At 46.0% G+C, this 23,880-nt stretch overlaps 2 protein-coding genes and 1 long non-coding RNA gene across 3 annotated transcripts; all 3 read right to left on the reverse strand.

Annotated features, from left to right (window-relative positions):
• Positions 1-5,533: 5,533 nt before the first annotated feature.
• LOC117039762 (tigger transposable element-derived protein 1-like) lies at positions 5,534-7,234 on the reverse strand. Its single transcript, XM_033136946.1, has one exon. It carries the CDS (start codon positions 7,232-7,234, stop codon positions 5,534-5,536), a length of 1,701 nt encoding a protein of 566 aa, XP_032992837.1.
• Positions 7,235-9,650: 2,416 nt separating this feature from the next.
• On the reverse strand, positions 9,651-12,072 carry LOC117039464. The gene is made up of 3 exons (XR_004425781.1): positions 12,031-12,072; positions 10,669-10,690; positions 9,651-9,715 (listed from the first exon to the last, which is right to left on the reverse strand). It is a non-coding gene; the product is annotated as an uncharacterized LOC117039464 (long non-coding RNA).
• A 6,721-nt stretch (positions 12,073-18,793) lies between these two features.
• Positions 18,794-20,538, reverse strand: LOC117039763 (tigger transposable element-derived protein 1-like). Its single transcript, XM_033136947.1, has one exon. It carries the CDS (start codon positions 20,492-20,494, stop codon positions 18,794-18,796), a length of 1,701 nt encoding a protein of 566 aa, XP_032992838.1. The 5' UTR covers positions 20,495-20,538.
• Positions 20,539-23,880: the final 3,342 nt, after the last annotated feature.

Below are 23,880 nucleotides of genomic sequence, written 5' to 3' on the forward strand. Positions count from 1 at the left end.
TAAACACATTCCTACTTTCATCTCGAGTTCCCCCCACCTTTCTTCAACCCACCCCCCAAAAAGCTTTCAGACTACCCAAAAAGGATTAGCAAAGAGCAATGAGATTGTAAACTACCTTTGTGTGTGTGTGGGGGGGAATTGTTTATTTAAACAAAATGTTAAGTAGGTACAAATATTATGTCTGCTTTTGTATTACATAAAAACCAAATATTAATACTTTTATAGTAGCAAAAAGCAGTTTTGCATAGCCTATTGCATTTAGGCAGTATTCAAGCTTAAGCTTTAGGCCCAGACCAAAAATTTCATAACCAATGTTTCCAAATGATTGTGAAAACAGTTCCCATGATTGTTTGCTAATATAAGGTATAGTCAAAAATGTTAAATACTTAAGATGCAACCAGTTTACATTCCTTTATAGTAATTTTAAATTGGAATAAAGCTATTTCACAAAATGCTAGACAGAGGGTCCACTATCATGGTTCCATTTTTCTACATTGGGATCCCAAATAATATGTAGGTTATGCTTCTATCTACAATAGTAATGGAGAATCTAATATTTTTTTGGATGCTGTTGGGATTAAGTGCCACCAGAATGAGGCCCCAAGTTAGCAAGTGGAGGATAGCTGGAGAAAGACACAGCTGTTGAAAACAAGGCTTCAGCATTCTTACAGAGGAGAAAAGGGCGAGGCAGAAAGGCTTTTTGATTTTCTTTCACCCATAGAAGCCCAGCAAATACATATATATGTGGATAAATACCCTCTGTGCTTTATTTCACACAACCTTGCCTTTACTTGATAAGTGTAATTGTCACATGAAAGTGGTAGGGTGTGGGTGAGAAGGCAAAACCTGTTTACATCCCAGGGGGAAAAAATGACTTGGGTATCTATCACCCATTTTCTGACTTCCTTCTACACTTGACCAGATGTACCCTCTTCGGCTGTGTCTCTTTCCAGCCAGGGAAATGTTAATGCAATTTTGACTGTAAACAGAGTCAGGTACAGCTGTCCCCATGATCATAGTTGGAAGAAAATTACATCTGTGTCCACAGAAATGCCTGCCAGTGTTTCAATCAGTAGTTCAGTTCATGCTTACATGCCCACATGTGATTTCAGCTGAAGTCTGCTTATGTGCTAGGGAAATTAAGCAGGCAAACATTTGGCAGCATCTCGCCATGCACTCATAATGTACGGTACTTCCAGTATGTAGGATGGTTCAGTTAAGAGAGATGTGATGTTTTGCATAGCTTTCAGCTTTTCCATTTTCTTGCGAGTAATCCTATTCAGAATAAGGGACTTTCCCTTTAAAAAGGGGGGAAATCGACAGCTTATGGATGTTTCGTTTCTCTGTGCCAAGTAACTCTGCAGCATCACAAGCAAGTTCCCCAGAGGTTGCAAAACTTGACACAAACATTCCATAAGCCCCTCTGCTTCCCAAAAGGCTAAATTGTGCTCTCTCCTCTCTCTTTTTGCTCATTGTTAGTGCCCTCGCGTATGCATCTTGCTTTGTTGGGTTGCCAGGCTCCATAGCATGCTATATTTTTTCATTTTCAGCTAGCTGGCACTTACCACTTTGTCTGTTCCCTAAGATTGCCCTCCCCCCCTACAACTTTGAAACGTGTCATTCATTGAATAAATGAGGGAGATGGGATGGGGTGGAGGAAGCTAGCACAAAACTGCAGACAAACTTAGCAGGTCTGACAGCAAAAACCCTCAGTCTTGTCAAGTTTGTTCAGAAATTCATCTCTGCTGCTACCCTTGATAAAACCTGGATTACTTGACTATGCCAGTCCAGAGAACACCAGGCTGTTTCCAAGTGAGTTTTAGGAACACAGGAAACTGTTTTATACCAGGTCAGCTGCTTTGTCCATCAAGCACAGTGTTGTCTATTCTGACTGGCAGCACCTCTCCAAGGTGTCAAGCAGAAGTCTTTTCAATCAGTTGCTATCTGATCTTCTTAACAGGAAATGCCAAGATTTCAGTCTGGGACCTTAAACATGCAGTGTATGTGCTCTGCCTCTGAGATTATGGTCTCTTCTTTGAAAGCAGATAACTTGTGTAGCAGCTGTACACCATTAGTTTGCGGGTACTTAAAGGGGCTCACAGGGCTCAAGTTTATTGTTTCTTCAACACCAAGCTGCAATCTATTCTGAATTGTGTGTAGAGGTCCCCAAGACCACCCCCAAATAACTCACACAGCACACAGGAATTTTGTTTAAGGTTATTGGCATAATTTTGGCCACAACTTTTTTATTAAATTGCAAAATGTGAGTGGTTGCTTAGGCATTGGTTCGACTATCAGTCCCACCCAGGGGACAGGCTGACTTCCGCCCGCTTATTGGAAGTCAGCAAAGGGAAAACACATTGGGGAGAGAATTGGGGTCGGGGTGGCCAGGACCCTCACCTCTCCCCTAATGTTCCCAGGGGCTCTTGCGTGGCCCTAGCCCCTGACCAGGGGAACGGACAAAAGCATGGAGAGCCCCTGGATTCCTTTAACGGAATTCCCCGCACAGCAGCGGCATTGGAGGGGCAGGCACAGCCAACCACTTCCCCTCCACCAACCAACGTAAGAACCAATGCCTAACCGCCAACCTTACAATTTGTGACTAATTGCTACGCAGTAGACGAAAACCAAGTGGCAACAGCCAATCAGCCAGATGGAAAATTCCTACCAGGCCCCTGCCTTAAAGCAGACGACCCCATGACAGGCATAGCAAGGTCAACGCGCAAGCCTAATTAACGGGGGGGGGGGGCGGGCGGGCGATCTGGTGCACGCAGCAAAGAGGGGCTGACGCTGCAAGCACCGAGAATATATAACCCCTGAACTGTCTATCAACATTTGCAACATACAAATCTCCCCAACGACCCAAAAGCCCCTATCAGCTGCCCTGGCTATCTAACTGGGTCCCGCCCCAAATACAGAAGGGTGTCTTGCTAGGCCCCAACTGCAACACGTGTTCTCTATGAGGGAGAACCCGCTTTGTAGAGGCAAATGGCAAGTTGTCAGTTCAGATCTCTGGGCAAGCAACTGGAGGCCCTGGGCTAGGAGAGGCCCAAACTTAATAGAATCTGATCATGAGAAGCAAAGCCCTATTCTTTTATCTACTCTTTGAAAGTAGAACATTGCTGAAATTTTTGCATTGATAAAAACTGTTTATAAATTTATAACATTCATAGGACATTCATAAGAGAATCATGTGGGAATTATAGTTTAGCCAGGCGCTGGCATACCACGCCTCTTATTCAAGATGGCACGCGCACACCTTTCCTTATTTGGTCTTTGGAGTTCTCTGTGTATGTTAATGGTTAACTTAGCTGTGAGTTTTCAATAAAAGGAGCCCCCTAGAATGCTCTGGGCGGCCTTCCCTTCATTTTCACACTTCTGTTCGACACGTCGTCATTTATCATTGCAACAAATAATGGAAAAACTCTAAGGGAATGGTTTTAAGTACATTTTTTGACTCAGCCCAAATTTGCCTAAGTCTGCAGCCCAACAAATTCTCAGGGACGTTTTATAGACGTTCACCTTTACTGCTCACGGTTTATGGTTGCTTGCTCCATCCCTTCCCACTGTAGCCCTCGCAGGAGAGAATCCTCTAGGTGTTTATTGTGGGCTTTATCCTGCTGCATGGGTCCTCCTACCACCTCAAGAGGGCTCAGCTTTCACAATGGCAGAGGTGGCTCTTTTCAGGTGTAGCCTATCAGAAGGCAGAAGAGGCACTTTTTCCAGATACACTCAGTAGAGGACCAGACCTCCTTGGACAGAGACCTTTTCCATGGCACAGGAGCGTCCTGGATAAAGCCTGTTTGCATAGACAACTTTAATGCCTGCTTGGCAGGGTCCATTAATAGCACAGTTTATTTTGCTAGTGTTTACTTTGCAAAGGAAGCCTCCTACTTGAAGAACTATGGCAAGGCAGCCAACAAGAAAGTGTTTGGTGTCGACTGGTAGCTATTGGAGAGGTAGCTCAAAGCTTAGGTGGTGTACCCCCAGTTAAACTCCTGCATAGTTTGCATCTGTGACCCAAGCATTTTTGTTATCTTCAGGAGCTGCCAGTAGTATCCACACTTCCTGATTCGCTCCAAGGAAGTGAGCACACTTGTGGCTGTGGAAGTGTGAGAAGAGCTTCGCCTCCTCTACATCTTGTCTATTTTGACTATCTCTGCATTTGGATAGAATTCAGGTACAAAAAGAAATGTCCCTACAGCAGGACAAAGCAGGACATGAAAAAGAAAGAGTTAGTCTTAAAACACAGATTATATGTGTGTGTGTGTGTGTGTGTGTGTGTGACAACCCCCCCCCCCATTTTTTTAATTAAGCTTATTTTGCTCCTGATGCAGATTTTAACTCTACTTTTTAAACTTCACTTTTTGATGAGCTTTGTTTTTATATATAAAAAAAGACTATAGCTCACTGCAAAAATGAAATAAAAATGGCACCAGGTCAGACTAAGATACAGAGAATGAGAAAAAACCTGTCGCTATGAGTTCTGCCTTCCTTTTGGTCCCTTTCCAGATAAATATATGTAGGTGAGGAAACTGGCTGTTGCTGCTCAGCCTATGTACTTAAATAGTTGCCATCCAAGTCATCTATGATTTTTTTTTAAATTAAAAATACCCATGCAATGGAAATAGTTGGACAGATGAAATTGAGCTGGTCATTCCTCCCCATTAGCACTCCCCACTTTTTCTTTCTTCCTTCCTTCACCTAATTACTAAGTGTAATTGTCACTGGTGTGACAATTGAATCTTGATGGTTAAGTCCCTCCATTGATGGAAGAATCTTTGATCTAGCAGATGCCTCCACTAGCAGAGGGAAGACAATTCTCCCTTCCTTCTGTAGCCCCACCCCCACCCCCATCCAACTCTCATCTGCTCAAGGGAGTGGGGGGGAACTTCAAGAGTGAAGTGGCAGGTGTCTGCAGGAGAAAGGAGAGATTTGCTAAAATATAAAGTCCCTCCATTTCAGTTCATGGAGCCTCCATTGGCTCAGACTGTTTCATCAGCAGAGAGGAACCATGCTCAACCAACCAATTCTACCAATTCAGTTCACGGCCTTACATTTTTATTTTTATTTCCTTGTCCCATTATAAAAAAAAAAGGTTTTCAGGAACTCCTCAGAAAGTATTGTATGCCAGAATGTCACCAAGTGTGCTGTTAGGCTCTGTCCAAGAATATACTATCACAATGTGGAAGTTGCCTTTACCTTTTGATGGTAGTAAGCTTGAAAATACAGTGGTGCCCCGCAAGACGAAATTAATTCGCTCTGCGAGTTTTTTCGTCTTGCGAATTTTTCGTCTTGCGAAGCACGGTTTCCCATAGGAATGCATTGAAAATCAATTAATGCGTTCCTATGGTCAAAAAAAGTCCAAACAACGCCAAATTTGGTACAAAAAGAGTTTATTAAGTGCTCTTTAAAGTCACACATACTTTAAAGAGCATTTCAAAAATTGAAGGAACAATAAATTAAGTTTCTAAACATGACAGAAAAGCATTTAAAAATCACCAAAGTATACACTGTACAGTACATACATTTTCTAAGACTCTGGGGGACAACTCGAAGAAGGTTCCTCTTCTACTCTTTGCTTCTTGCTGAAGAACTTGTCCATGGTCTGCTGCTTCATCCGCCTTTTCAGCACTTCCCTGAAAGACGACATGACCCTTGTGTCAAAAGTGTTCGCAAGGTCACGTGTCAGGTCCTTGTCAGGGTGGTGCCGCTGTGCAAAAGCCTGCACATTTTTCCACTGCTGGCAGATGTCCCTCAGTTCTTTGGAGGACAGCCGTTCCTCAGTTGCTTCCTCCTCTTCCAGCGAGGCCTGCTCCTGCGCAGCCTCTGCCTGCAGTTCAACCAGCTCCTGGGTGGTCAGCTCGTGGTCGTGCTCCTCCACCAGCTCGCTGACGTCCTCCTCGGTGACCTCCAGGCCCATGGTCCTCCCCAAGGAAACAATGTCCTGCACCACTGTTGACTCTGGTGCATCAGAGTCACTTGGTGCCACACAGTCTGGCCACAGGCTGCGCCAAGCGCAATTCAAATTTCTCTGGGTGATCCCGTCCCAGGCCGTGGTGATCATCTTCAAGCAGGTGACGATGTCAAAGTGGTCCTTCCAGAATTCCCGCAGGGTGATGTTGGTGCAATCAGTCACTTCGAAGCATCGCCTGAAAAGCTCCTTGGTGTAGAGTTTTTTGAAATTGGCGATGAGCTGCTGATCCATCGGCTGGAGCAGTGGCGTGGTGTTAGGCGGCAGGAACATGATGTTTATGAAGCTGAACTCCTCCAACAAGTCCTCCTCAAGGCCTTTAGGATGAGCAGGAGCATTGTCCATCAGAAGCAAAGCCTTCAGTGGCAGGTCGTTGTCCAGCAGGTACTGTTTGACAGCAGGGCCAAAAGCAAGATTGACCCACTCCACAAACAGCACACGTGTGACCCAAGCCTTACTGTTGGATCGCCACATGACACTCAGCTGCTCCTTGTCGACTTTGTGTTTCTTGAAGGCCCGTGGGTTCTCCGAGTGGTACACCAGCAGGGGCTTGATCTTCAGGTCACCGCTTGCGTTGGCACAGAAGAGCAGGGTCAGACGGTCCTTCATGGGCTTGTGGCCAGGCAACTTGGCCTCCTCCTGAGTGATGAAAGTCCTTTTGGGCATCCTCTTCCAAAACAGCCCGGTCTCGTCGCAGTTGAAGACCTGCTGTGGAAGGTAGCCCTCCGTCGTCACAACCTCCAGGAACTCCGCTGCAAAGTCTTCAGCCGCAGGAACATCGGAACTGGCAGCCTCTCCATGTCTGACCACGCTGTGGATTCCAGATCTTGTCTTGAACCGGTCAAACCAGCCTCTGCTTGCCTTGAAGACTTCTGGCTCGCCTGAGGTTCCTGGCTGTTGCCGGACGAGGTCTGCGTGCAAGGCCTTGGCCTTCTCACAAATGACGGCCTCAGTCACTGTGTCCCCTGCACGCTGCTTCTCTTCTAACCAGATGAGCAGCAACTTCTCGACCTCCTCCAGAACAGCTGGGCGGTTCTTCACAATCCTGGTGACTCCCTTGGCTACATCAGTCGCAAGGATCTTCTCCCTCATCTTCAGGATGGTCCCAATGGTCGATGGATTCCTCCCGTACTCCCTGGCGAGGTCTGTCACACGCATTCCACCGTCGTGCTTCCGGATGATCTCCTTCTTCATTTCCAGCGTCACCTTCTCCTTCTTCCTCTCGCCGGACTCTGCAGCAGCAGTCTTCTTGGGCCCCATGGCAGCACAGCTCCTACCTTCGCAACCCCCCCCCAAAAAAATCAGTGCTTCAGATTCAAAAGAAAGCACCAAACCTCCCAGAACCTTCCCACCCCCTACTCCTAGACTCACAATCCACCACCCCCCCTCCCCAAAAGAAAAACAATTTTTTTTTGGTAAAAACAGCAGTGTCACCCAATGGTTGCAGAGCAACACCAACTGCCAAAAAATTCAAAAGAAAGCACCAAACCTCACCTCCCAGAACCTTCCACCCCCTACTGCTACACTCCAAACCCAACCACCCACCCCAAAAGAAAACCCAAAAAATGCTTTAAAGTCTAACTTACCAAAAGGCTGCAGTTTTTATAAACAGCACCGTCCCCCAATGTCTGCAGACCAACTGCAAAGAAATCCAAGAAAACACACCAAACCTTCAAAAACATTTCCATGACTCCCCAGCCACCCACCACACAGAAATCCAAAGCCAAAACCATTTTTTTAACAACAGCAGAGTGCCCCAATGGTCACAGGAAAAACCAAAAAAATGCAGAAAAACAAAACCAAGCTTCCAGATCCTTGCACACCCCTTCCCCACATTTCCCTGACCCCCCAGCCACCCACCACACAGAAATCCAAAGCCAAAACCATTTTTTTAACAACAGCAGAGTGCCCCAATGGTCACAGGAAAAACCAAAAAAATGCAGAAAAACAAAACCAAGCTTCCAGATCCTTGCACACCCCTTCCCCACATTTCCCTGACCCCCCAGCCACCCACCACACAGAAATCCAAAGCCAAAACCATTTTTTTAACAACAGCAGAGTGCCCCAATGGTCACAGGAAAAACCAAAAAAATGCAGAAAAACAAAACCAAGCTTCCAGATCCTTGCACACCCCTTCCCCACATTTCCCTGACCCCCCAGCCACCCACCACACAGAAATCCAAAGCCAAAAACCATTTTTTTTAACAACAGCAGAGTGCCCCAATGGTCACAGGAAAAACCAAAAAAATGCAGAAAAACAAAACCAAGCTTCCAGATCCTTGCAAACCCCTCCGCAACACCAAGTCCTAGAATCCCAAACACCCCAATCCAAAATCCCAAAACCACAAAAAAAGTTTTAAAAGTTTAACTTAAAAAATGGTTGCAAAAAAGCAGAAAAATTCAAAAAAAAATCACCCAAGCTTCAAGAACCTTGCAAACCCCTCCCCAACACCAAGTCCTAGAATCCCAAACACCCCAATCCAAAATCCAAAAACCACAAAAAAAGTTTTAAAAGTTTAACTTACCAAATGGCTGCAAAAGAAGTTCTCAAAAAGCTTGAAAAATCGCCAAAGTCCTCAAAAACCTCCAAAAAGGCTCCCAGACCTCGTGCTATGAGTTGCTCCTTGAAGTCAAGTCGCAACTGCACCTCTTCAAGCAATGCACCCTGGGTATTAACGGTTTTACGAAAAAGAAACAAACTTGCAAGACGATTTCGTCTTGCGAAGCAAGCCCATAGGGAAATTCGTCTTGCGAAGCAGCTCGAAAAACGAAAAAGTCTTTCGTCTTGCGAGTTTTTCGTGTTGCGAGGCATTCGTCTTGCGGGGTACCACTGTAGAAAATATTTTAAATGTTACATGTTTGGAAACTAAGTAAATTTCTATATAAGACGTATCTGTAAAAATGAACTGAATATATTCAATGGACCATTTTTACATTTCTGAGTTTATCTTGCTAGTTTAATAAAGTTCCCATTTATGGGGGTTTGTGCAAAAAAAACCAAAAAAAAAACCCGACTTCCTGGCAGGTGAGGCGAAGATGGAGAGGGAAGGGGAAAGATTTGACATTATCCATTTGCATACTGCAGGGCATCGTAACAGGTTTCCAAACAAATATACCACATTTTTCGCCCCTTTTTTTGAGGATCAGCTAACAGTTTTGCAGCTTTTTTTGCAAAGGGGGAAAAGCAAAGCTCCTTTTGCAAAGGGGGAAAAGCAAAGAGGAAAAGCCCCATTTTTATGGGGTTCAACTCACATTTCTGAAAAATCTTAAAGAAAGGGAGCCGTTTCTACTGTTTCTAGACAGATAATCTAATCAGTCAGTCACATGTCCTGGGGAAACAAGAAGAAGAAGAAGAGTTTGGATTTGATATCCCGCTTTTCACTACCCGAAGGAGTCTCAAAGCGGCTAACATTCTCCTTTCCCTTCCTCCCCACAACAAACACTCGGTGAGGTGAGTGGGGCTGAGAGACTTCAGAGAAGTGTGACTAGCCCAAGGTCACCCAGCAGCTGCATGTGGAGGAGGGGAGACGCAAACCCGGTTCCCCAGATTACGAGTCCACCGCTCTAAACCACTACACCACACTGGCTCTCCCCTTGAGCTCGCCCCCAGAGAGAAAGGAGGCCAGCACCTCTGCACCCAGTTCGAGGCAACACACGTACTTTTGATGGCAGAGACCTTTGGTTCGGGCCGGGATCTTCCGTTGCTCTCCACCAGAGTGGACTGCAAAACCTCGTGAGGGTCTAGAGGAGGGGAGGAAAACCCAATTACAACTGTTGTAAACCGCTGTGGTTTTTTTATTAAAAAGGCTGATATATAAACACTTTATATAAATCAACAACCCCAGTTTGAGCGGCAAGCGTGCCACAGTGTTTAGAGGCTCGGACTAGGACTTGGGAGAGACCAGGGTCTGAATCCCCACTCGGCCACAAAGCTCGCTGGGTGCAACCCTAAGGGCTAGTCACTGCCTCTCAGCCTAGGCTATCTCACAGGGCTGGTGCAGGGATTATTTTGAGTAGGGGGTACAGCCACATACACAACCTTGAGTGGGACACGAGTGGCGCTGTGGTCTAAACCAGTGAGCCTCTTGGGCTTGCCGATCAGAAGGTCGGCAGTTCGAATCCCTGCAATGACGGGGTGAGCTCCCGTTGCTCTGTCCCAGCTCCTGCCAACCCAGCAAGTCAAAAGCATGCCAGTGCAAGTGGATAAACAGGTACTGCTGCGGCGGGAAGGTAACCGGCATTTCCGTGTGCTGCTCTGGTTTCTACCATGTGCCAGAAGTGGTTTAGTCCTGCTGGCCACATGACCCGGAAAGCTGTCTTTGGACAAACACTGGCTCCCTTGGCCTGAAAGCGAAATGAGCGCCGCAACCCCAGAGTCGCCTTGGCTTGGACTTAATTGTCCAGGGGTCGTTTACCTTTACCTTGCTACTAACCAGGGCAGGCGATCGGAAAGATGCTGATTTATGCAGACACGTCTTCTAAGAGCCAGTTGCATACCGAAAGCGATGGGCACGTCTTGTATTCCAGGAGGGAATTACCAACCCAGATCGCCTTCTCGACAAATTTAACCATAGGTCCATAGTTTTCAAACCATGTCTGAAGGAACCCCACCATTGTGTGAACTTGCCCCTGAGAAAGGCAGGTCCACCCCAGGGAGCCCCTTCAAGGTGCTTGACCCCCCCCCCCAAACTCACCAGCTGTGGCTTTGGCAGCGGCCTGGAAAACAAGAGTAAGACACGGCAAGTTAGGCATGTGCTGTTATGTCATGGTTGGGGAGTGTGAGTGTTTCAGCACACTCCAGCAACTGGACAAATCAAAATGAAGAGGTGAACACCTCTCCCCACACCCACCCCAAGCACGGCATTTATTTCAAGGATTATTATTATTTATTACATTTATAAACTGCCCTTGGTCATAAGACCTCAGGGTGGCTCACAGAGCAAAACGCAGGGTAAAAAACAAATTATCAATTAAAACAAAACAGCAAAACAATGCTGGCCCCCTTCTCACGGACACATTTAAAAGCCTGTAGAATATTAATCAGCCCAAGGCCTGGCTGAAGAGAAACATTTTCACCACGAGTCCAAAAATCTATAATAAAGGCACCAGGCAAACCTCCTGGGAGAAGAGCAATCCACAAACGGGGAGCCACAACCCATTTATTAGCTATTATTTTATTTTACCAACAGCAAGTAACACACAAACCTAAAGCGGAAACGCCAAAAAGAGGAATTTCACATCCAAATCTCACCTTTCCAGTTCCTTTTCGATAGTCTAGGTATCGCGAGGGCACGATTCTTCCCCCTAAGGAGGCAGAAAGGAGGCAAAAGAGAAAAAGCGTGACACGGGAAGAGGAAAGGTGCCTCTGAGCATGTCAGGAGCGGCTTTTCCAAAGACTGTGGCAGGAGGGGGGCAAAGTGCCTCCCCTCTCCAGAACGGCAGCAAGCACATGCAGAGTTCCTCTTGCTCCTGTAGGGGCCCTTGCCCTCCCCAATCGGCATAGTCGGGGGGGGGGGCACCTGTATTGATATGTAAACTTGGAAAAATAGTCATAAGGATCTAGGTAAGGGATGAGGGGAAGTCAAGAGATTAAGAGAATCACACAAACCTAAAGCGGAAACGCCAAAAAGAGGAATTTCACATCCAAATCTCACCTTTCCAGATCCTTTTCGATAGTCTAGGTATCGCGAGGGGACGATTCTTCCCCCTAAGGAGGCAGAAAGGAGGCAAAAGAGAAAAAGCGTGACACGGGAAGAGGAAAGGTGCCTCTGAGCATGTCAGGAGCGGCTTTTCCAAAGACTGTGGCAGGAGGGGGGCAAAGTGCCTCCCCTCTCCAGAACGGCAGCAAGCACATGCAGAGTTCCTCTTGCTCCTGTAGGGGCCCTTGCCCTCCCCAATCGGCATAGTCGGGGGGGGGGCACCTGTATTGATATGTAAACTTGGAAAAATAGTCATAAGGATCTAGGTAAGGGATGAGGGGAAGTCAAGAGATTAAGAGAATCACACAAACCTAAAGCGGAAACGCCAAAAAGAGGAATTTCACATCCAAATCTCACCTTTCCAGATCCTTTTCGATAGTCTAGGTATCGCGAGGGGACGATTCTTCCCCCTAAGGAGGCAGAAAGGAGGCAAAAGAGAAAAAGCGTGACACGGGAAGAGGAAAGGTGCCTCTGAGCATGTCAGGAGCGGCTTTTCCAAAGACTGTGGCAGGAGGGGGGCAAAGTGCCTCCCCTCTCCAGAACGGCAGCAAGCACATGCAGAGTTCCTCTTGCTCCTGTAGGGGCCCTTGCCCTCCCCAATCGGCATAGTCAGGGGGGGGCCACCTGCCCACCCAAAATCAATAGAAATACTCAACTAGCTGCGACTTTGCCCTTTGCCACCATAGACTGTGCAGTCATACCACAGGGCATGCTGATGTCAGGCCTCTGGATTTCCCTCCCGCATAGATGCTGTATTGGGTCCCTAGTCAGCAGGTGGAGATCTAGTCAAGATTAGGAGAAGCTGAGTAAAGACACAGCTGCTGAAAATTAAGCTTTGGGTTATTTATGGAGGAGGAGGAGGAAGGGGTGAGGCATACAGAACTTGGCTGGGAGTGGGATTTGTGGGGATGGTGGGCTACAGGGTGAGGTTTGGGGCTGGAGCTGCAGCAAGAAACTGCTAGGGCGTGTTCCTTGGGGTGAAGAGTTTGTGATGTATCACTGGGGAAAGTGTGCTTTAAAAATCCTTTTAAAAAAGTTTTTATTTATTTATTGACAGAAATAATATCCATTATAAATGTATTTTTATAATATACTGAGATAAAACAGCTACTTAAGCTAAGAAAGAGCAAAGTCAGAAGGAGGCAAATACAAGAAAAAGAGAAAACAAAAGTAGAAAACAAAAGGGAAAGGGGGAAAAAAACTAAAGGAAGAGACTAGAATAAAAGGACTTCTGCGTCTCAGTAGCTACATATGATACTCACTTTTTAAAACATTCTACCTTCTATAAACCAGTTTTTTTAAAAGTCTTCAAATTCAGATACTGCAAGTTCATTTTCTCTTTCACACAAAAGGCCATAGGAAACTTCAAATCCCTAACAAATGCTACTAATGATTTTTATCTAATTAAACATGTTAGCTTAGCCATCTCAGGCAATGTGGGGGTAAAACTCCTTTGGTTGTAGGTATTTTTTTATTTTTTATTGTTTTTGCTGCAACAAGGGAAGGGCTCGGAGCAAGGTCATTGAGGCTTTTCCCAATGCATGAAATTCAGAAGCTTTATAAACAAACATTGCAGTTCAACATTAGCTTAAACACATTCCTACTTTCATCTCGAGTTCCCCCCACCTTTCTTCAACCCACCCCCCAAAAAGCTTTCAGACTACCCAAAAAGGATTAGCAAAGAGCAATGAGATTGTAAACTACCTTTGTGTGTGTGTGGGGGGGGAATTGTTTATTTAAACAAAATGTTAAGTAGGTACAAATATTATGTCTGCTTTTGTATTACATAAAAACCAAATATTAATACTTTTATAGTAGCAAAAAGCAGTTTTGCATAGCCTATTGCATTTAGGCAGTATTCAAGCTTAAGCTTTAGGCCCAGACCAAAAATTTCATAACCAATGTTTCCAAATGATTGTGAAAACAGTTCCCATGATTGTTTGCTAATATAAGGTATAGTCAAAAATGTTAAATACTTAAGATGCAACCAGTTTACATTCCTTTATAGTAATTTTAAATTGGAATAAAGCTATTTCACAAAATGCTAGACAGAGGGTCCACTATCATGGTTCCATTTTTCTACATTGGGATCCCAAATAATATGTAGGTTATGCTTCTATCTACAATAGTAATGGAGAATCTAATATTTTTTTGGATGCTGTTGGGATTAAGTGCCACCAGAATGAGGCCCCAAGTTAGCAAGTGGAGGATAGCTGGAGAAAGACACAGCTGTTGAAAACAAGGCTTCAGCATTCTTACAGAGGAGAAAAGGGCGAGGCAGAAAGGCTTTTTGATTTTCTTTCACCCATAGAAGCCCAGCAAATACATATATATGTGGATAAATACCCTCTGTGCTTTATTTCACACAACCTTGCCTTTACTTGATAAGTGTAATTGTCACATGAAAGTGGTAGGGTGTGGGTGAGAAGGCAAAACCTGTTTACATCCCAGGGGGAAAAAATGACTTGGGTATCTATCACCCATTTTCTGACTTCCTTCTACACTTGACCAGATGTACCCTCTTCGGCTGTGTCTCTTTCCAGCCAGGGAAATGTTAATGCAATTTTGACTGTAAACAGAGTCAGGTACAGCTGTCCCCATGATCATAGTTGGAAGAAAATTACATCTGTGTCCACAGAAATGCCTGCCAGTGTTTCAATCAGTAGTTCAGTTCATGCTTACATGCCCACATGTGATTTCAGCTGAAGTCTGCTTATGTGCTAGGGAAATTAAGCAGGCAAACATTTGGCAGCATCTCGCCATGCACTCATAATGTACGGTACTTCCAGTATGTAGGATGGTTCAGTTAAGAGAGATGTGATGTTTTGCATAGCTTTCAGCTTTTCCATTTTCTTGCGAGTAATCCTATTCAGAATAAGGGACTTTCCCTTTAAAAAGGGGGGAAATCGACAGCTTATGGATGTTTCGTTTCTCTGTGCCAAGTAACTCTGCAGCATCACAAGCAAGTTCCCCAGAGGTTGCAAAACTTGACACAAACATTCCATAAGCCCCTCTGCTTCCCAAAAGGCTAAATTGTGCTCTCTCCTCTCTCTTTTTGCTCATTGTTAGTGCCCTCGCGTATGCATCTTGCTTTGTTGGGTTGCCAGGCTCCATAGCATGCTATATTTTTTCATTTTCAGCTAGCTGGCACTTACCACTTTGTCTGTTCCCTAAGATTGCCCTCCCCCCCTACAACTTTGAAACGTGTCATTCATTGAATAAATGAGGGAGATGGGATGGGGTGGAGGAAGCTAGCACAAAACTGCAGACAAACTTAGCAGGTCTGACAGCAAAAACCCTCAGTCTTGTCAAGTTTGTTCAGAAATTCATCTCTGCTGCTACCCTTGATAAAACCTGGATTACTTGACTATGCCAGTCCAGAGAACACCAGGCTGTTTCCAAGTGAGTTTTAGGAACACAGGAAACTGTTTTATACCAGGTCAGCTGCTTTGTCCATCAAGCACAGTGTTGTCTATTCTGACTGGCAGCACCTCTCCAAGGTGTCAAGCAGAAGTCTTTTCAATCAGTTGCTATCTGATCTTCTTAACAGGAAATGCCAAGATTTCAGTCTGGGACCTTAAACATGCAGTGTATGTGCTCTGCCTCTGAGATTATGGTCTCTTCTTTGAAAGCAGATAACTTGTGTAGCAGCTGTACACCATTAGTTTGCGGGTACTTAAAGGGGCTCACAGGGCTCAAGTTTATTGTTTCTTCAACACCAAGCTGCAATCTATTCTGAATTGTGTGTAGAGGTCCCCAAGACCACCCCCAAATAACTCACACAGCACACAGGAATTTTGTTTAAGGTTATTGGCATAATTTTGGCCACAACTTTTTTATTAAATTGCAAAATGTGAGTGGTTGCTTAGGCATTGGTTCGACTATCAGTCCCACCCAGGGGACAGGCTGACTTCCGCCCGCTTATTGGAAGTCAGCAAAGGGAAAACACATTGGGGAGAGAATTGGGGTCGGGGTGGCCAGGACCCTCACCTCTCCCCTAATGTTCCCAGGGGCTCTTGCGTGGCCCTAGCCCCTGACCAGGGGAACGGACAAAAGCATGGAGAGCCCCTGGATTCCTTTAACGGAATTCCCCGCACAGCAGCGGCATTGGAGGGGCAGGCACAGCCAACCACTTCCCCTCCACCAACCAACGTAAGAACCAATGCCTAACCGCCAACCTTACAATTTGTGACTAATTGCTACGCAGTAGACGAAAACCAAGTGGCAACAGCCAATCAGCCAGATGGAAAATTCCTACCAGGCCCCTGCCTTAAAGCAGACGACCCCATGACAGGCATAGCAAGGTCAACGCGCAAGCCTAATTAACGGGGGGGGGGGCGGGCGGGCGATCTGGTGCACGCAGCAAAGAGGGGCTGACGCTGCAAGCACCGAGAATATATAACCCCTGAACTGTCTATCAACATTTGCAACATACAAATCTCCCCAACGACCCAAAAGCCCCTATCAGCTGCCCTGGCTATCTAACTGGGTCCCGCCCCAAATACAGAAGGGTGTCTTGCTAGGCCCCAACTGCAACACGTGTTCTCTATGAGGGAGAACCCGCTTTGTAGAGGCAAATGGCAAGTTGTCAGTTCAGATCTCTGGGCAAGCAACTGGAGGCCCTGGGCTAGGAGAGGCCCAAACTTAATAGAATCTGATCATGAGAAGCAAAGCCCTATTCTTTTATCTACTCTTTGAAAGTAGAACATTGCTGAAATTTTTGCATTGATAAAAACTGTTTATAAATTTATAACATTCATAGGACATTCATAAGAGAATCATGTGGGAATTATAGTTTAGCCAGGCGCTGGCATACCACGCCTCTTATTCAAGATGGCACGCGCACACCTTTCCTTATTTGGTCTTTGGAGTTCTCTGTGTATGTTAATGGTTAACTTAGCTGTGAGTTTTCAATAAAAGGAGCCCCCTAGAATGCTCTGGGCGGCCTTCCCTTCATTTTCACACTTCTGTTCGACACGTCGTCATTTATCATTGCAACAAATAATGGAAAAACTCTAAGGGAATGGTTTTAAGTACATTTTTTGACTCAGCCCAAATTTGCCTAAGTCTGCAGCCCAACAAATTCTCAGGGACGTTTTATAGACGTTCACCTTTACTGCTCACGGTTTATGGTTGCTTGCTCCATCCCTTCCCACTGTAGCCCTCGCAGGAGAGAATCCTCTAGGTGTTTATTGTGGGCTTTATCCTGCTGCATGGGTCCTCCTACCACCTCAAGAGGGCTCAGCTTTCACAATGGCAGAAGTGGCTCTTTTCAGGTGTAGCCTATCAGAAGGCAGAAGAGGCACTTTTTCCAGATACACTCAGTAGAGGACCAGACCTCCTTGGACAGAGACCTTTTCCATGGCACAGGAGCGTCCTGGATAAAGCCTGTTTGCATAGACAACTTTAATGCCTGCTTGGCAGGGTCCATTAATAGCACAGTTTATTTTGCTAGTGTTTACTTTGCAAAGGAAGCCTCCTACTTGAAGAACTATGGCAAGGCAGCCAACAAGAAAGTGTTTGGTGTCGACTGGTAGCTATTGGAGAGGTAGCTCAAAGCTTAGGTGGTGTACCCCCAGTTAAACTCCTGCATAGTTTGCATCTGTGACCCAAGCATTTTTGTTATCTTCAGGAGCTGCCAGTAGTATCCACACTTCCTGATTCGCTCCAAGGAAGTGAGCACACTTGTGGCTGTGGAAGTGTGAGAAGAGCTTCGCCTCCTCTACATCTTGTCTATTTTGACTATCTCTGCATTTGGATAGAATTCAGGTACAAAAAGAAATGTCCCTACAGCAGGACAAAGCAGGACATGAAAAAGAAAGAGTTAGTCTTAAAACACAGATTATATGTGTGTGTGTGTGTGTGTGTGTGTGTGACAACCCCCCCCCCATTTTTTTAATTAAGCTTATTTTGCTCCTGATGCAGATTTTAACTCTACTTTTTAAACTTCACTTTTTGATGAGCTTTGTTTTTATATATAAAAAAAGACTATAGCTCACTGCAAAAATGAAATAAAAATGGCACCAGGTCAGACTAAGATACAGAGAATGAGAAAAAACCTGTCGCTATGAGTTCTGCCTTCCTTTTGGTCCCTTTCCAGATAAATATATGTAGGTGAGGAAACTGGCTGTTGCTGCTCAGCCTATGTACTTAAATAGTTGCCATCCAAGTCATCTATGATTTTTTTTTAAATTAAAAATACCCATGCAATGGAAATAGTTGGACAGATGAAATTGAGCTGGTCATTCCTCCCCATTAGCACTCCCCACTTTTTCTTTCTTCCTTCCTTCACCTAATTACTAAGTGTAATTGTCACTGGTGTGACAATTGAATCTTGATGGTTAAGTCCCTCCATTGATGGAAGAATCTTTGATCTAGCAGATGCCTCCACTAGCAGAGGGAAGACAATTCTCCCTTCCTTCTGTAGCCCCACCCCCACCCCCATCCAACTCTCATCTGCTCAAGGGAGTGGGGGGGAACTTCAAGAGTGAAGTGGCAGGTGTCTGCAGGAGAAAGGAGAGATTTGCTAAAATATAAAGTCCCTCCATTTCAGTTCATGGAGCCTCCATTGGCTCAGACTGTTTCATCAGCAGAGAGGAACCATGCTCAACCAACCAATTCTACCAATTCAGTTCACGGCCTTACATTTTTATTTTTATTTCCTTGTCCCATTATAAAAAAAAAGGTTTTCAGGAACTCCTCAGAAAGTATTGTATGCCAGAATGTCACCAAGTGTGCTGTTAGGCTCTGTCCAAGAATATACTATCACAATGTGGAAGTTGCCTTTACCTTTTGATGGTAGTAAGCTTGAAAATACAGTGGTGCCCCGCAAGACGAAATTAATTCGCTCTGCGAGTTTTTTCGTCTTGCGAATTTTTCGTCTTGCGAAGCACGGTTTCCCATAGGAATGCATTGAAAATCAATTAATGCGTTCCTATGGTCAAAAAAAGTCCAAACAACGCCAAATTTGGTACAAAAAGAGTTTATTAAGTGCTCTTTAAAGTCACACATACTTTAAAGAGCATTTCAAAAATTGAAGGAACAATAAATTAAGTTTCTAAACATGACAGAAAAGCATTTAAAAATCACCAAAGTATACACTGTACAGTACATACATTTTCTAAGACTCTGGGGGACAACTCGAAGAAGGTTCCTCTTCTACTCTTTGCTTCTTGCTGAAGAACTTGTCCATGGTCTGCTGCTTCATCCGCCTTTTCAGCACTTCCCTGAAAGACGACATGACCCTTGTGTCAAAAGTGTTCGCAAGGTCACGTGTCAGGTCCTTGTCAGGGTGGTGCCGCTGTGCAAAAGCCTGCACATTTTTCCACTGCTGGCAGATGTCCCTCAGTTCTTTGGAGGACAGCCGTTCCTCAGTTGCTTCCTCCTCTTCCAGCGAGGCCTGCTCCTGCGCAGCCTCTGCCTGCAGTTCAACCAGCTCCTGGGTGGTCAGCTCGTGGTCGTGCTCCTCCACCAGCTCGCTGACGTCCTCCTCGGTGACCTCCAGGCCCATGGTCCTCCCCAAGGAAACAATGTCCTGCACCACTGTTGACTCTGGTGCATCAGAGTCACTTGGTGCCACACAGTCTGGCCACAGGCTGCGCCAAGCGCAATTCAAATTTCTCTGGGTGATCCCGTCCCAGGCCGTGGTGATCATCTTCAAGCAGGTGACGATGTCAAAGTGGTCCTTCCAGAATTCCCGCAGGGTGATGTTGGTGCAATCAGTCACTTCGAAGCATCGCCTGAAAAGCTCCTTGGTGTAGAGTTTTTTGAAATTGGCGATGAGCTGCTGATCCATCGGCTGGAGCAGTGGCGTGGTGTTAGGCGGCAGGAACATGATGTTTATGAAGCTGAACTCCTCCAACAAGTCCTCCTCAAGGCCTTTAGGATGAGCAGGAGCATTGTCCATCAGAAGCAAAGCCTTCAGTGGCAGGTCGTTGTCCAGCAGGTACTGTTTGACAGCAGGGCCAAAAGCAAGATTGACCCACTCCACAAACAGCACACGTGTGACCCAAGCCTTACTGTTGGATCGCCACATGACACTCAGCTGCTCCTTGTCGACTTTGTGTTTCTTGAAGGCCCGTGGGTTCTCCGAGTGGTACACCAGCAGGGGCTTGATCTTCAGGTCACCGCTTGCGTTGGCACAGAAGAGCAGGGTCAGACGGTCCTTCATGGGCTTGTGGCCAGGCAACTTGGCCTCCTCCTGAGTGATGAAAGTCCTTTTGGGCATCCTCTTCCAAAACAGCCCGGTCTCGTCGCAGTTGAAGACCTGCTGTGGAAGGTAGCCCTCCGTCGTCACAACCTCCAGGAACTCCGCTGCAAAGTCTTCAGCCGCAGGAACATCGGAACTGGCAGCCTCTCCATGTCTGACCACGCTGTGGATTCCAGATCTTGTCTTGAACCGGTCAAACCAGCCTCTGCTTGCCTTGAAGACTTCTGGCTCGCCTGAGGTTCCTGGCTGTTGCCGGACGAGGTCTGCGTGCAAGGCCTTGGCCTTCTCACAAATGACGGCCTCAGTCACTGTGTCCCCTGCACGCTGCTTCTCTTCTAACCAGATGAGCAGCAACTTCTCGACCTCCTCCAGAACAGCTGGGCGGTTCTTCACAATCCTGGTGACTCCCTTGGCTACATCAGTCGCAAGGATCTTCTCCCTCATCTTCAGGATGGTCCCAATGGTCGATGGATTCCTCCCGTACTCCCTGGCGAGGTCTGTCACACGCATTCCACCGTCGTGCTTCCGGATGATCTCCTTCTTCATTTCCAGCGTCACCTTCTCCTTCTTCCTCTCGCCGGACTCTGCAGCAGCAGTCTTCTTGGGCCCCATGGCAGCACAGCTCCTACCTTCGCAACCCCCCCCCCAAAAAAAATCAGTGCTTCAGATTCAAAAGAAAGCACCAAACCTCCCAGAACCTTCCCACCCCCTACTCCTAGACTCACAATCCACCACCCCCCCTCCCCAAAAGAAAAACAATTTTTTTTGGTAAAAACAGCAGTGTCACCCAATGGTTGCAGAGCAACACCAACTGCCAAAAAATTCAAAAGAAAGCACCAAACCTCACCTCCCAGAACCTTCCACCCCCTACTGCTACACTCCAAACCCAACCACCCACCCCAAAAGAAAACCCAAAAAATGCTTTAAAGTCTAACTTACCAAAAGGCTGCAGTTTTTATAAACAGCACCGTCCCCCAATGTCTGCAGACCAACTGCAAAGAAATCCAAGAAAACACACCAAACCTTCAAAAACATTTCCATGACTCCCCAGCCACCCACCACACAGAAATCCAAAGCCAAAACCATTTTTTTAACAACAGCAGAGTGCCCCAATGGTCACAGGAAAAACCAAAAAAATGCAGAAAAACAAAACCAAGCTTCCAGATCCTTGCACACCCCTTCCCCACATTTCCCTGACCCCCCAGCCACCCACCACACAGAAATCCAAAGCCAAAACCATTTTTTTAACAACAGCAGAGTGCCCCAATGGTCACAGGAAAAACCCAAAAAATGCAGAAAAACAAAACCAAGCTTCCAGATCCTTGCACACCCCTTCCCCACATTTCCCTGACCCCCCAGCCACCCACCACACAGAAATCCAAAGCCAAAACCATTTTTTTAACAACAGCAGAGTGCCCCAATGGTCACAGGAAAAACCAAAAAAATGCAGAAAAACAAAACCAAGCTTCCAGATCCTTGCACACCCCTTCCCCACATTTCCCTGACCCCCCAGCCACCCACCACACAGAAATCCAAAGCCAAAAACCATTTTTTTAACAACAGCAGAGTGCCCCAATGGTCACAGGAAAAACCAAAAAAATGCAGAAAAACAAAACCAAGCTTCCAGATCCTTGCAAACCCCTCCGCAACACCAAGTCCTAGAATCCCAAACACCCCAATCCAAAATCCCAAAACCACAAAAAAAGTTTTAAAAGTTTAACTTAAAAAATGGTTGCAAAAAAGCAGAAAAATTAAAAAAAAAATCACCCAAGCTTCAAGAACCTTGCAAACCCCTCCCCAACACCAAGTCCTAGAATCCCAAACACCCCAATCCAAAATCCAAAAACCACAAAAAAAGTTTTAAAAGTTTAACTTACCAAATGGCTGCAAAAGAAGTTCTCAAAAAGCTTGAAAAATCGCCAAAGTCCTCAAAAACCTCCAAAAAGGCTCCCAGACCTCGTGCTATGAGTTGCTCCTTGAAGTCAAGTCGCAACTGCACCTCTTCAAGCAATGCACCCTGGGTATTAACGGTTTTACGAAAAAGAAACAAACTTGCAAGACGATTTCGTCTTGCGAAGCAAGCCCATAGGGAAATTCGTCTTGCGAAGCAGCTCGAAAAACGAAAAAGTCTTTCGTCTTGCGAGTTTTTCGTGTTGCGAGGCATTCGTCTTGCGGGGTACCACTGTAGAAAATATTTTAAATGTTACATGTTTGGAAACTAAGTAAATTTCTATATAAGACGTATCTGTAAAAATGAACTGAATATATTCAATGGACCATTTTTACATTTCTGAGTTTATCTTGCTAGTTTAATAAAGTTCCCATTTATGGGGGTTTGTGCAAAAAAACCAAAAAAAAAAAAACAAACAAAAAACCCTGACTTCCTGGCAGGTGAGGCGAAGATGGAGAGGGAAGGGGAAAGATTTGACATTATCCATTTGCATACTGCAGGGCATCGTAACAGGTTTCCAAACAAATATACCACATTTTTCGCCCCCTTTTTTTGAGGATCAGCTAACAGTTTTGCAGCTTTTTTTGCAAAGGGGGAAAAGCAAAGCTCCTTTTGCAAAGGGGGAAAAGCAAAGAGGAAAAGCCCCATTTTTATGGGGTTCAACTCACATTTCTGAAAAATCTTAAAGAAAGGGAGCCGTTTCTACTGTTTCTAGACAGATAATCTAATCAGTCAGTCACATGTCCTGGGGAAACAAGAAGAAGAAGAAGAGTTTGGATTTGATATCCTGCTTTTCACTACCCGAAGGAGTCTCAAAGCGGCTAACATTCTCCTTTCCCTTCCTCCCCACAACAAACACTCGGTGAGGTGAGTGGGGCTGAGAGACTTCAGAGAAGTGTGACTAGCCCAAGGTCACCCAGCAGCTGCATGTGGAGGAGGGGAGACGCAAACCCGGTTCCCCAGATTACGAGTCCACCGCTCTAAACCACTACACCACACTGGCTCTCCCCTTGAGCTCGCCCCCAGAGAGAAAGGAGGCCAGCACCTCTGCACCCAGTTCGAGGCAACACACGTACTTCTGATGGCAGAGACCTTTGGTTCGGGCCGGGATCTTCTGTTGCTCTCCACCAGAGTGGGCTGCAAAACCTCGTGAGGGTCTAGAGGAGGGGAGGAAAACCCAATTACAACTGTTGTAAACCGCTGTGGTTTTTTTATTAAAAAGGCTGATATATAAACACTTTATATAAATCAACAACCCCAGTTTGAGCGGCAAGCGTGCCACAGTGTTTAGAGGGTCGGACTAGGACTTGGGAGAGACCAGGGTCTGAATCCCCACTCAGCCACAAAGCTCGCTGGGTGCAACCCTAAGGGCTAGTCACTGCCTCTCAGCCTAGGCTATCTCACAGGGCTGGTGCAGGGATTATTTTGAGTAGGGGGTACAGCCACATACACAACCTTGAGTGGGACACGAGTGGCGCTGTGGTCTAAACCAGTGAGCCTCTTGGGCTTGCCGATCAGAAGGTCGGCAGTTCGAATCCCTGCAATGACGGGGTGAGCTCCCGTTGCTCTGTCCCAGCTCCTGCCAACCCAGCAAGTCAAAAGCATGCCAGTGCAAGTGGATAAACAGGTACTGCTGCGGCGGGAAGGTAACCGGCATTTCCGTGTGCTGCTCTGGTTTCTACCATGTGCCAGAAGTGGTTTAGTCCTGCTGGCCACATGACCCGGAAAACTGTCTTTGGACAAACACTGGCTCCCTTGGCCTGAAAGCGAAATGAGCGCCGCAACCCCATAGTCACCTTGGATTGGACTTAATTGTCCAGGGGTCGTTTACCTTTACCTTGCTACTAACCAGGGCAGGCGATCGGAAAGATGCTGATTTATGCAGACACGTCTTCTAAGAGCCAGTTGCATACCGAAAGCGATGGGCACGTCTTGTATTCCAGGAGGGAATTACCAACCCAGATCGCCTTCTCGACAAATTTAACCGTAGGTCCATAGTTTTCAAACCATGTCTGAAGGAACCCCACCATTGTGTGAACTTGCCCCT

The sequence above is a fragment of the Lacerta agilis genome, chromosome 18 (genome assembly GCF_009819535.1).
Source record: "Lacerta agilis isolate rLacAgi1 chromosome 18, rLacAgi1.pri, whole genome shotgun sequence".
Taxonomy (NCBI): domain Eukaryota; kingdom Metazoa; phylum Chordata; class Lepidosauria; order Squamata; family Lacertidae; genus Lacerta; species Lacerta agilis.